General features: G+C 49.2%; 1 protein-coding gene across 1 annotated transcript in view; it reads left to right on the top strand.

Annotated features, from left to right (window-relative positions):
• WDR54 (WD repeat domain 54) overlaps window positions 1–12,742 on the top strand; it is a 19,654-nt gene extending 6,912 nt beyond the window's left edge. Inside the window, exons 4-10 of the mRNA XM_081925243.1 lie at window positions 112–178; window positions 7,575–7,631; window positions 8,362–8,489; window positions 8,586–8,686; window positions 9,035–9,197; window positions 9,834–9,908; window positions 11,204–12,742. Of these exons, the coding sequence (XP_081781369.1) occupies window positions 112–178; window positions 7,575–7,631; window positions 8,362–8,489; window positions 8,586–8,686; window positions 9,035–9,197; window positions 9,834–9,908; window positions 11,204–11,335 (723 nt within the window). The 3' untranslated portion in view covers window positions 11,336–12,742. The remainder of the gene's footprint in view (window positions 1–111; window positions 179–7,574; window positions 7,632–8,361; window positions 8,490–8,585; window positions 8,687–9,034; window positions 9,198–9,833; window positions 9,909–11,203) is intronic.

Here is a 12,742-nt window from a genome sequence, read left to right as displayed (position 1 = left end):
CCTTCCAGACCCACCCCGTCTTCTGGGATTTGGCCCGGCCCTGGGAACCACCTGCTGGATTCTCCAGCGCCTCTTACCTTTCTCTCTCTGCTCTTTCCCCCTTCCTCCAAGATGTACGAGTCGGACGGGTCCATCATGGTCTACTGGCATGCCCTGGAGGGCTTGGAGTCACCTCCAGGTACCCTTTCTATTCCTGGCAGGAGGGAGGGAAGGGCACCTGCTTTCGAGTTCAAAAGGGGGGTTGCCATGTTTCAAACAGTGAAAATCCATTGTACTTTCCTATCTCGAGCAGCAGCAATAGCAGGTCCTACCTTTTTCGTCCAAGACAGGAGATATTCCCCTCCCTTAAAAAACCCCAAAACATTTCACTTCCGGAGGCGGCGCAAAACGGCAATGGCGGTCCTCTTTACTCAGTGAAGAGGGGCTCCGCGAAAAAGGGTCCTCCGCTACGGCGAAGCGGAGACCCATCCAGATAAACCGCAGGCAGAGCGAGCCTGTGGCCGTGGGACTCGGCGGGTGCCAGAAGCCCCCCCAGAAGCGAGGAAGGGACCTCGTAAGAGGCTCCGGATCGTGAACGGGGGAGCGGCGCTGTGAGTTCATCGCTCTTTTCGCGGAAGTGAAGCCGCGCTGCTGTTGCTGATGAGCGCCGACCTTTCTTCTTGAAAAACATCGAGATTGGCTGCAATCTACCCGTGAGTAAGGGGTACCAAAGTACTGATTAAGGATTAACTTAAATTTGTCTATTTCGGCTGAAAACGGGAGGCGAGTAACAGGAAGTCCGCCTTCCGGTCCTGCTAATCGGAGCAAAGCAAAGAACCCGATGCGGGCTGAAGCGTTAAAGAGATTTTGAAAGAAGTAAGAAGGGGCATTAATAGACTGTGTGTTTCTAGAAATTGAAAAAGAGTGAAGAAATAAATGTTTTGGTTCAGTGTGCTAGAGAATCTTCCTCCTATTGTGAAGAGATGTGGAATTGAAGGGGATAACCGAGTTATTGGACTGCCAGTGTTGCAAATGAGTACTGTCAGGCTGCTGAAACTTTTCTTTTAACATAAACTGTTGCATTGATGGATACACTATCGCTTTAATACTGTCATCGAAACCTCTCCGTTACCTTGTGGCACTAATTTGAAACAGAACTTTCTGAAATCCTCCTTTCTGAACTTGGGGATTTCAGTTGAAATAGGAGCTTTGATGGTGGAAAAGAAACTTTCTTTCCTTTGAAAACCCCCCCTAGTGGATTTGCGGAGGCATAGTGGTCTGGGAACTGTATCTTATTGGGATTTTTTGTGGTTTAATTGTTTATACTCTGGACTTGCCTTTCTCATGGATTGAAAGACTATTTGACCTTGAACAGCAGCTGTGGAATGAGTGGTCCAGCGAAAACAAGAGCAGCTAAAGCTAAGGAAGCTTTAGCTGAGGAAGCTAAAGAAAAGAAAAAAGACAAGAGAGCTGGGCAGCTTGTCCAAACAACCTTGATTCATCATCGTAGATCCTCGGTGCCAACTGTGTTGACGGCGCAGGAGGAGGAAGTTGAAACGCCTGCTACAGAAGAAATGGCAGCTGGAGGAACTGATCCAGTCTTGAAACAAATTTTGGAACAATTGGCACTTTTGAATAAGAAGGTGGACGATCAGTCATCTAAAATTGATAGAGCTACATCTACTATCAGCAAGCTAACAGATCAGGTTTCGCAGCACACTCAGGCTATTGAGAAACTGCAAGGAGCTACGGCGGAGAACTACAAATTAGCTGCGGAAGCCAATCAAAAAGCTGAGCAAGCGTGCAAGAAGGTGGAAGAGATCAAAGGGGAAGTAAGACCTCTGAAAAGACAGGTAGGAGAACAGCAAGCCTACCTGTCAATGGTGGAACTGAAAAGTAAGGAATGTAATCTTAGGCTGAGGGCTGTCCCAGAGTTGGAACAGGGCAACCTAGAGAAATTCTTGACGGAGCTGTTTTCTAAATTTTGGGGGGTTGAAGAAGATAAAGATTTCAAGATTGTGACGGCCTTCAGACTGGGAAGATCGGTTAAGAAAGATAAGTCCAGAGACTGTTTGGTTTGTTTGAGAACAAGAGAGGAAAGAGACAAGATATTAGGCCAACACTTTAAAAAATCCCTGGAAGTCGAAGGCAAAAGGGCAGAAATTTATAGAGACATTCCTAAATATTTGTTGGACCTTAGAGCCACATACACAGACTTGGCCAAATTGTTAAGATACAACGCAATTCCTTATAGGTGGGAATTTCCTCAAGGTCTGTCATTCACCTATAAAGGAAAGAAGGTAAGAATTAAAACACCAGAAGACCACCAGAAGTTCCTACACGACAACGAGGAGGACCTCCAAAAGAGAGCCGTAGATTCTTGGCCTCCACCACCGGGATTACCACCAGGATCCATACCATCTGGAGGCGGCCCGGCACCACAGCTTCCGGAAAAGGACGACAAACTAGATACCCAACTGTGATACCCAAGAAGTAAACCGGGATGTCTCTACAGCTTCTTAGTTGGAATATAAATGGCGGGAATTCTCCAGAAAAACGCAGAAAAGTATTTCATATTTTGAAAAAAGAACAATTGGACATTATTTGCCTGCAAGAAACACATGTGACAAGACTCCATAGAAAAGTGCTAATCAACAAAAGGTTAGGCCAAGAATTTATTTCATCGGATAAAGTTAAGAAAAGAGGAGTGGTGATTTATGCAAAGGAGAACTTGTCCCCAAAATTTGTATTTAAAGACGAACAGGGCAGAATTTTGGCAATTGAAATCCAGACACAAGGTGAAAAGTTTTTAATTCTAGGAATCTACGCCCCAAATGATGGAAAATCGGAATTTTTTAAGAAGCTGCACGAGATTATGCTGGACTATTTGGACTATAACAACATTATCATGTTGGGAGATATGAACGGTGTCGCCTCAGTGAATATGGATAAGTCACAAAGTGCTAATATAACGAAAGATGGCAGGCTTCCAAAAACCTTTTTTGAAATGACTGACAATTTGGATTTGATCGACATATGGAGGATCAAGAACCCTCTAGGGAAAGAAGGAACTTTCTTTTCTGAGGCCCATATGACATGGACGCGAATCGACCAAATATGGATAACTAGAGGGCTGGCGCCTAAGACCAGAAAAGTGGAAATCTGCCCAAAAACCTGCTCCGACCACAACGCCTTGAGAATGGAATTGAGACTAAATACAACCGGATCGTTCAGATGGAGAATGAATGACGCCCTGTTAAGAGATCAGGAGATTGTTAAGAAGGCCCAAAAAGTTTTAAAGGACTATTTCGAAATAAACTTAAAGACAAATGTGGAAAAAAGAATAATTTGGGACGCAAGCAAAGCAGTGATAAGAGGGTTTCTAATACAACAGAACACGATTAAAAAAAGACTCTGGAATGAAAAGAAGGAGAAGATCTTGGAGAAAATAAGAGAAGGAGAGAGAAAACTGAGATCCAGGCCTAAATCAAAGGAAGTATTGAGAGAAGTGAAGTTTTTCCAGGCACAATACTCGAAACTGATAAATCAAGAGGTGGAATGGAAAATTAAACAAATGAAACAAAGATCCTTCGAATCTGCAAACAAATGTGGAAAATTGTTAGCCTGGCAGTTGAAAAAGAGACAAAAACTTAACACAGTTACAAATCTAGAGATTGAAGGGAGAATGGTTCAGAAACCCGATGAAATTAGAAGGTCCTTTCAGAGATATTTCAAAGAACTCTATTCTCAAAGGCCACAAAAAAGCTCAGAGGTGGACCAATTTGTTATAACTAATGGATTACAAAAAATACCCCAGGAAATGAGAGCAACCCTGAACTGTAATATTACAACCCAAGAAATTGAATGCGCCATTCAGAACCTCCAACTGGGCAAATCTCCGGGACCTGATGGGCTCACTTCCAAATATTATAAGGTACTGAAGGACTCATTGACACAACCATTGCTGGAAGTTTGTAACCAGATTATGGAGGGGAGGAAGGCACCGGAAACGTGGAAAGAAGCTTTCATCACGTTGATTCCAAAACTAGAATCTGAAAAAACTCAACTTAAAAACTACCGTCCTATCTCACTCCTAAATGTGGATTACAAAATTTTTGCAGACATTTTGGCAAGTAGGTTTAAGAAAGTCTTAAATGAAGTGATTCATAAGGACCAAGCAGGCTTTCTCCCTGGTAGGCATTTATTTGACAACACAAGAAACATCATTGACATTTTGGAGTTTTTACAGATTAATTCAAACACAAGAGCGGTGTTGATTTTTATTGATGCGGAGAAGGCCTTTGACAACATTTCTTGGCTGTTTATGAAGAAAAATTTGGAAAGGATGGGAGTAGGGCGGGGGTTTGAAAATGGAATAGAAGCAATTTATTCAGAACAAAAAGCCAAATTGATAGTAAACAACGTGGTGACAGAGGAGTTTAAAATTGAAAAAGGGACACGACAGGGGTGCCCTCTATCTCCTCTGTTGTTTATTTCAGTCCTGGAGGTGCTACTGAACATGATTAGAAATGACCGGTTGACACAGGGAATTGTGGTCGGAGAGAAACAATATAAGCTGAAAGCTTTTGCAGACGACTTGGTATTAACATTACAGGAGCCAGCCTCTAGTACTAAAAGAGCGTTAGAATTAATTTCTGATTTTGGTCGGGTGGCGGGATTCAAGCTGAATAAACAAAAAACTAAAGTTCTAGCAAAAAACTTGACAACTACTGAAATAGAGGAGTTCAGAAAAGAAACAGAACTAAATGTGGTTAAAAAAGTAAAGTACCTAGGGGTGCACTTGACCTCCAAAAATTTGAATTTATTTAAGGATAACTATGAGAAATGTTGGTCAGAGATAAAAAGAGATCTGGAAACATGGTCAAGATTAAAACTTTCCTTGCTGGGCAGAATAGCTGCTATAAAGATGAATGTATTGCCGAAAATGCTATTTTTGTTTCAGTCCCTCCAGATCGTGGATAAGGTGGAATGTTTTGGAAAATGGCAGAGGGATTTATCTAAATTTGTCTGGCAGGGCAAAAAGCCCCGAATAAAGTTTAAAATACTAACAGATGCGAAAGAAAGAGGGGGGTTTGCCCTGCCGGACTTGAGGTTATATTATGAAGCTGCAGCCCTCTGCTGGTTGAAGGATTGGATTCTATTGGAGAACACCGACGTCCTTGACCTGGAGGGATTTGATAATGCTTTTGGGTGGCATGCATATTTGTGGTATGACAAGGTTAAAGTTCATAAATTGTTCAAAAACCATATTGTCAGAAGGGCAATTTTCATGGTCTGGTCAAAATATAAAGACTTATTGGAGAGTAAAACTCCGAGGTGGCTCTCACCGATGGAGGCCAAAGCACGTAAAAGACTCAATATGGAGGCCCACTGGCCTAAATATTGGGAAATAATTGAAAAAATTGGAGATAAATGGAGGTTACAGAGTATGGAAAAGTTAAAAAACAAGGTGCGAGATTGGTTGCATTATGCTCAAATCCAGGAAGTTTTTAAAGCAGACAAAAAAGTGGGTTTCCAGGAGGAAAAATCGAAACTAGAAACAGAGTTGCTTGAGCCAAAATCTAAGCTAATTTCGAGAATGTATAACTTGCTGCTTAAATGGAACACACAGGATGAGATTGTCAAATCCTCTATGATAAAGTGGGCACAGGATTTGGGGCATAACATTATGTTTGAAGACTGGGAAAGGTTATGGAACACCGGAATGAAATTCACGGCATGTACTGCCTTGAAGGAAAACATTATGAAAATGATATACCGGTGGTACATGACCCCAGTCAAGCTTGCAAAGATATATCACCTGTCCGATAATAAATGTTGGAAATGTAAGGAAGAGGAAGGGACATTTTTACACCTCTGGTGGACCTGCCCGAAAGTGAAGGCCTTCTGGGAAATGATACATAATGAATTAAAAAAGGTGCTGAGATTCACCTTACCTAAGAAACCGGAGGCCTTCCTTCTGGGCATGGTAGACCAGAGGATGGTCAAGAAAGATAGAACTTTCTTTATGTACGCTACTACAGCAGCGAGGATTCTGTTGGCAAAGCACTGGAAGACACAAAATCTACCCACATTGGAAGAATGGCAGACGCAGCTGATGGACTATATGGAACTGGCTGAAATGACTGGCAGAATTCGAGACTCGGGAGAAGAAGAAACGGAGGAAGTTTGGGAAAAATTTAAGGACTATTTGAAAAAGCATTATAAGTTGTATGAATGTTAAAAAATGCTCCTCTCTAGGAAGGTATAGCTTCAGTATCGGCAAATTTCTGAATTGATAAATAAGACATTATAAGACAGAAGTGAGGTAACGAAATATTTTTATTGTGTGGAAATTAAAAATTAATGCAATTGTATTGAAATGTTCACATCAGATAACACGATAAAATGGAAGATATATTGTTATGTATAAAACAAGTTAACAAATTGCTGAGGTTTTGGTTACACAGGGAATGCAGTGCCCGGGAGATGGGGGGAGTCCATTGGATTTATGGAAGTATGTATTTGAAAGTGGAAATTTGTTTATTAAAAACCTAATAAAATATTTATAAAAAAAAAAAACCCCAAAACATTTCAACAATAAGTACAAGTTCTCTTAGTCCTGTGGAACATGCCGCCACTAGAGATTCAGTGGGCTCCTTCTGTTGAAAGCCTTTCTATTTTGCCAGGCTTAAAAGGTAAAGGTGTAAAGGGACCCCTGACCATTAGGTCCAGTTGTGGACGACTCTGGGGTTGCGGCACTCATCTCGCTTTATTGGCCGAGGGAGCTGGCATCCAGCTTCCGGGTCATGTGGCCAGCAGGACTAAGCCGCTTCTGGCGAACCAGAGCAGCGCACGGAAACACCGTTTACCTTCCCACTGGAGTGGTACCTATTTATCTACTTGCACTTTGATGTGCTTTCGAACTGCTAGGGTGGCAGGAGCAGGGACTGAGCAACGGGAGCTCACCACGTCGTTATGCAGTCCATTAAGAAGTACATCTTTCCACAGTGCTCTGTCGATGTTTGTTTTTAATTTATTTTTGTTTTTAACTTTTTATTAATCTATTGCTTGTTTCATGTAAAGCACTGTGAAATATTTTTATGATGCAGCAGTATATGAATACTTCTATAGGCAAACAAACATCACATTTCCAAAAGAGGAGCTATAAAACACCCACTTTTCTTAACTACTGGAGACCAGTTACCATTGGGGCAGATTTGTAGTTTGGAATCCTCCTGTCTCATATTCCCGCAGGCCCCTTCTCTTTCCCTCTAGTCCTGATATCTTCTCTGAAGTTGTGTCTCAGCAGGTCTGAGAAGAAGCAGAGAGTGGACTAGAAGAAGCAGAGGCCTCGGAGCTGAACTTCTTAGAAGCCCACCCTTTTTCTGAATTTGCATGGATTCCTCCTGCTGGGGATGTGGCCGTGCACACCTCCAAACCCGTGAGGGGCGAGTAGACAGGCACCTCCCTGGCACATGCCTCCTGCCCGTTTGGAGGGGTGCACTTCCACGCCCAGGGAGCTCTGGGGCAAAGACCCCCAGCCAGCCCCAGGCCTCTGTCGCTGCCTGATCTCTGCATTCTTTCCTTTGCAGGGAAGGCCGTGTTTGCTCGTGGGATCGCGGCAACCGGGCAGCGCTTCATTTGCGTAGGTGAGGAAGCAGGAAGGAAACGTGGGTGGGGAGAAGGTCAAAGGAGCTGAGTACAGGCAAAGGCACTGCTGGGCAGGGGGGCTACCCCATTGCTGTGGGTGAGAGTAGTCGACCCCCTGAGGACGTGCCATGCCTGAAGCCTCACTTTGTGTGTCAGTGGCAGCAGTTGCAGAAGGGATTGGCACCATGGTTGAATTTCGCGGAGACACGTTTGCCCAGGGGTCAGCAACCTAAGGCCCATGGGCCACACGCAGCCCACGGGTGTCATTTAACCAGCCCACGAGCTGCCCCCAAACTGAGCTGCCTGCTCAGCGAGTCCCCACACACTGCACTAAACCAGCGCAGTGACTCGCTTCTGTGGCACTGGAAATCGCATCTGCGCAGACGCCAGAAATCACAGAAATCCTGATCTGGCCCACGGAGAGATCTCTGCTGGAGTGAACCGGCCCAGGCGAGGTAAACCTTGACCCCCGTGTTTGGCGGTGGGGATGGAAAGCTAGTGGCACTGCTTTGCGGAGTAACCAGGATCGCCAGCTGACTCCAGAGGAGTTGTTTGCCCTGCACGAAGGCCGATTCCCCTGGGAGAGGGCTGCAAGGAGGGTTGGTGCGGAAGGGGCTGCCCCGGTGAGCTCGCCTGGGCAGGTGGGAGGCTGCTCCTTCGCAGGTGAGGTGAGACCGGCCCACCTGGGGCTGCTGCTTCAGAACCCCCTTGGCTGCCTTCCCTCTGCAGGGACGTCCCTGGGGTCGGTCCTCGTCTTCGACGTCCCCGCCAAAGGCACCAACATAACGCTGAGCGAAGTCCTCGAGAAGCACTGCGACTCCATCACCGACATTGCCGCTGAGCTGTGTGAGCAGCCGGTAAGGAGCCGCCGGGTGGGTGCCGCTCCCACAGGGCCCCCAAAGCCCCCTGTCGTGGGGGCAGTGAGCTGATTCTGCTCTTTCCCCCCTCTGCAGGAAGGAGTGCCTGATTTGGTGACGGCCGATGACTCTGGAGCCTTGTGTGTCTGGTTTTCCGGAGAGAAGTTCGCGCTGGCCAACAAGATCCCGGCTTCTGAGTAAGCGCGGAAAGAGAGAGACCTGCTCTGGGGACAAGGATTTGGCCCTCCTGAAAGCACTCGGCCCCGAGAGAGATGGAAACGAAGCCTTGACCACTCTGGCTGTGGGGGGGGGTGGCTAATGGCCCTGAACCCAGCCCAGCCCTGCCCCTCTCCAGGGCCTGAGCAGGCGCCTTTCCCAGTGGCCTGTCTTGCTCCAAGCAGGCACCTTTCCCAGTCCTGTCCAGAGGTGCCCCTGGGGATCAAGCCTGGGGGCCCCCTGCATGTCCAGCAGTTGCTCTTGCCCCCCCTGAGCAGCAGCCTCCCCCCTGGCACAGAAGCCTCACCCAATCCCCACCCCACGCCCAGGTGCACCTGCTCCTCCGTCAAGCTGTGGAACGGCGTCATCGCGGCTGGTTACGGCAACGGGCACATTCGCCTGTATGAGGCAGCAAGTGGGATTCTGCGGGCGGAAGTCCGTGCTCACGCCCGCTGGATCTATGCCCTGGATCTGGCGCCCCTCTCGGGGAAGGTGGGTCTGTCCTGCGTTTGAGGAAGTCGGGGTTTCTCAGGAGAGGGGAATGGTGGGGCAGGGCAGGGCCTCGTGGGTGCAGTAGACCAGGCAAAGCGAGTCAGGCTCCATCGCATGCGAAAGGCGTCCTCTGACTGGGCCACTGACATGCCAGGTTTGGGCAGGAGTGAGACTGCACCAGTGGAACTCCTTGCCACAGGATATAGCAAAGACTAACAGTTCAGTGGCCTAATAAGGGATCTGTACGACCTGTGCCAAGGGGCTAGGAGCTCTGGTGGCAAAATTTCAGAGAGAGGCTCTCTCCAGCACTGCTCCCACCAGGAGGTGCCTGGTTTCCCACTCTTGGCCGGGCTTCTGCTCCCTCTGCCTGGCAATGGCTGCCCTTTGCACGCGCTCTCAGTCACTCCTAAGGGAGCTTTCCCTCCCCCCCAGGAGAGCTGCCCCAGGCCCAAGCCAGGGGGGTGTTATTGGGTTGTTGTTTATATTTTGATTATATATAGAGAGAGAGGTTTTTTATGTTGATCTTTTCTGTGAACCGCCCTGAGACCTCCAGGTATAGGGCGGTATATAAATTCAATAAACAATACTAAATGAAGGGAGGCCCCAGCCCCACTGACGACTCCTCTCCCCACACAGCTCCTGTCGGCAGCGGAGGACTCCTTTGTGCAAGTCTGGAAACTGAGCCCCAGCCCTGACTCTGAGGGCATTGAGGTGAGGCTGGCTTGCCTGGTTGGGTGGCCCTCTGACATGGATGCTTTCGCCAAGATTCCTGCTTTTCATGGGGTTGGACTAGATGACCCCAGGGTCCCTTCCAGCTCTTTAGATTCTAGGATTCTTCCAGGCACTCCTCCCAGGGGCATAGCTCCTCTTGCTTGCCTGCCCCACACTCCGCCCCGGCCATGGACCCCACTTGCCCCCTGGATTGTGTTCCGTGGGGACTCTCCACCACTGGATGTGGCCCCTGGGCTCAGCTGGGGGCTCCTCCATGCAACCCGCTTCCCCCTCCCGGGCCTGTGAGTTGGAGCTTGGCGGAAACAGGAGCACCCACACTGACGATGGGGGGCTGGCACTGTGCCCAAGCAGAGTTGCAGACTTTTCTGACAAACCTTAGAAAGAGGGACAGAAGCCCTATGGCTGGATTGGGCCAGCAGCTCTGCCTCTGTGTTCTCACAGAATCATAACCTTGTAGAGTTGCAAGGGACCCCCAAGGGCTATCTAGTCCAATCCCCTGCCATCCAGGAACATTCCTCTCCTGGGAACACAGGAAGTTGCCTTATACGGAGCCAGCATGTCAGTCTACCATCCATAGCTGTCAACCTTCCCTTTTCTTGCGGGAAATTCCCTTATTCCAGCGTGGTTTCCTGCTGCTTCCCACTGCTATCCCGGATTGTTATGTAGCCTAGATATCCCGTAGTCTGTCCCCGGGACAGGTGAGGCTGCTGATCCTTTATTTTTGAGGCTGCTGATCCCTTATTTTCAAATCTGAAAGTTGACAGCTGTGCTACCATCCCTAGTGCTGTCAACAATGGCTTGCAGCAGCCCTTTAGGTCCCCTTCCAAGCCTGCCTGCGAGATGCCATTTGAGATTGAATCGGAGACCTTCTACCATGCAGAACAGTCTCTCTGCCCCTGAGCTTTAGCCCTTCCTATGGCAGCCCAACAACCCCCCCCAAAAAAAAAACAGGGTGCTTCCTCCCCAATCTGTTTCCAAACAAACTGCACAGCCTTGAAGCAACATCCTCGTTTGCTTTAAGCTGAGCAGCAGGTCTAGAGGGCAGAGGACGGAGGCTGCGGGAGCCCAGGGCCTCCCAAGGGCAGCGGGGGGGGGGAGGAGGATGAAAGGGATTTGGGTGGCTTATTCCCCCCCCCCCCCCCGTGCCCCAGTCAGAAGCGGAAGAGTTGCAGCAATCCCGCTGCTCTCTTCTTGGCCCTGCCAGAGATTGGGGGTCAGGGAGTTCCTCTACGGTGGACACCCAGAATGACATGGTCCCCCCCATCTCCCCACAGATTCAGCACTGCCACGCGGAATGTGTGACCGACACCATGATCTGCGGCGCCCGTTTCTGCAACCCCGAGGGCAGTGCCTTTGCGGTCACCGGCTTCGAGCTCAGCGAGATAATCCACTATGTCCTGGCGTAGCCCTTCCTGGCCGCAGGAGAGGGGACCATCTGGAGGCAGGCCTGGGGGGGGGGGACAGATAAAACAGAGGCTCTCTGGGCATCCTGCAGAGGGGGCTCAGGGAACAGGTATCAGGGGCCCAACTTGCCTCCCCCTTTTAGGGCCACAGTCCCAAAAACACTCCCTTCCACTGTCTTCACTCCGGGCAAGGCAGGGAGCACAAATCCTCATGTGACCCCCCCCCCAGCTCTCACTGTCATGCTATTCAAAGCCCCAAGGAGATGCTGTCTCTGCCTTGCCCCCCCCCCAGCAGGCCACTTATTCTGGCTCCAGAACCAGGGACACCACTGTACTTGCCCAGCAGATGGGGAAGAAGAGGCGAGAATATTTCCCAGGGCCCTCACACTCACAGACCCAAAGAACTCGGGGGGGGGGGGGGGCTGGAGAGAGAAAAAACTGCCCAGGCACTGAGAAATGGGTGCAGGGTGGAAGAATGATTGCATCCCCCCCTGCCCCCCCCCATATCTTAGTAATGTCTCCTCCTCCTATTAGAAAGGCCCTTGTCAAGGGTGGTGCTTGGCCCCAACCAGGCTGATAAAAGTTGGCAGCTCTCTCTGATGGAAGTGGGCTCCCATTGCCCAGACCCACGGGGTGCTGGGGTCCTGGCTGAAGTGGCGCTTGGCCCAGAGGGGGCACAATTCTGCAAGAAGGGCCAGTTGTAGGCCTGCCCGCACCCCCCAGGCCTGGCCCTCCTACAGCTTCTCTCCCAGATACTAAGGGCCCAGTGCTGGTGGGAGACCCTGGCCTTGCCCCCCACCCTGCAGCTGCCTCTTGCTTGGGGCGGGGGGCACTAGTTTTCCAGCTGGGCCACAGCTCAGTCCTGCTGTTCTCTCCCAGTGGGAGAGGCTACACAGGAGGGTTAGACTACCGGTGGCCACATTTATTTATTTTTTACATCTATTGCTGTAGCAAGAAACGGAAAGTTAAGGAGAAGCTGAGCTGCAGTTCTTCAAACCAACCATGCGAGGGGCAGGGAGTCATATTAGGTTGTTTTTTGTGCCAGGGAAAGAGGATCAGCCCAGCACCAGGACCCTCTTGCACCCCAGTGGCAGGACAGGACTAGTCCCCCCTCCTCCTGGCACTCTGATCACTAGCCAGCTGCCCAGTGCCTTGTGGCAGGAGGGGGCAGGCCCTTGGCTCTCCCCAGGGTGCTGGACTCCACATCCCGCCCCAGTCCCTGACGGACTGAAGAGTGGCAGGCTCCTCTGGCCCAAGAGCAGTGAGAAGCCCCCAGGAGAGTCTCCCGTGGGTGCAAGTTAGGTCACGAATGTATTGTAGTTCACAAGAGTTTTTTGTTCAGAGTTTTCTCCATTTCTGTCTACGAGCTGAACTGTGTTTTGCTAGATGAATAAAGATGTTAACTGCTAA

This window comes from Podarcis melisellensis (assembly GCF_964234715.1).
Source record: "Podarcis melisellensis genome assembly, chromosome: 9".
NCBI classification, from domain to species: domain Eukaryota; kingdom Metazoa; phylum Chordata; class Lepidosauria; order Squamata; family Lacertidae; genus Podarcis; species Podarcis melisellensis.
This window is presented reverse-complemented; position numbering and strand designations above follow the sequence as displayed.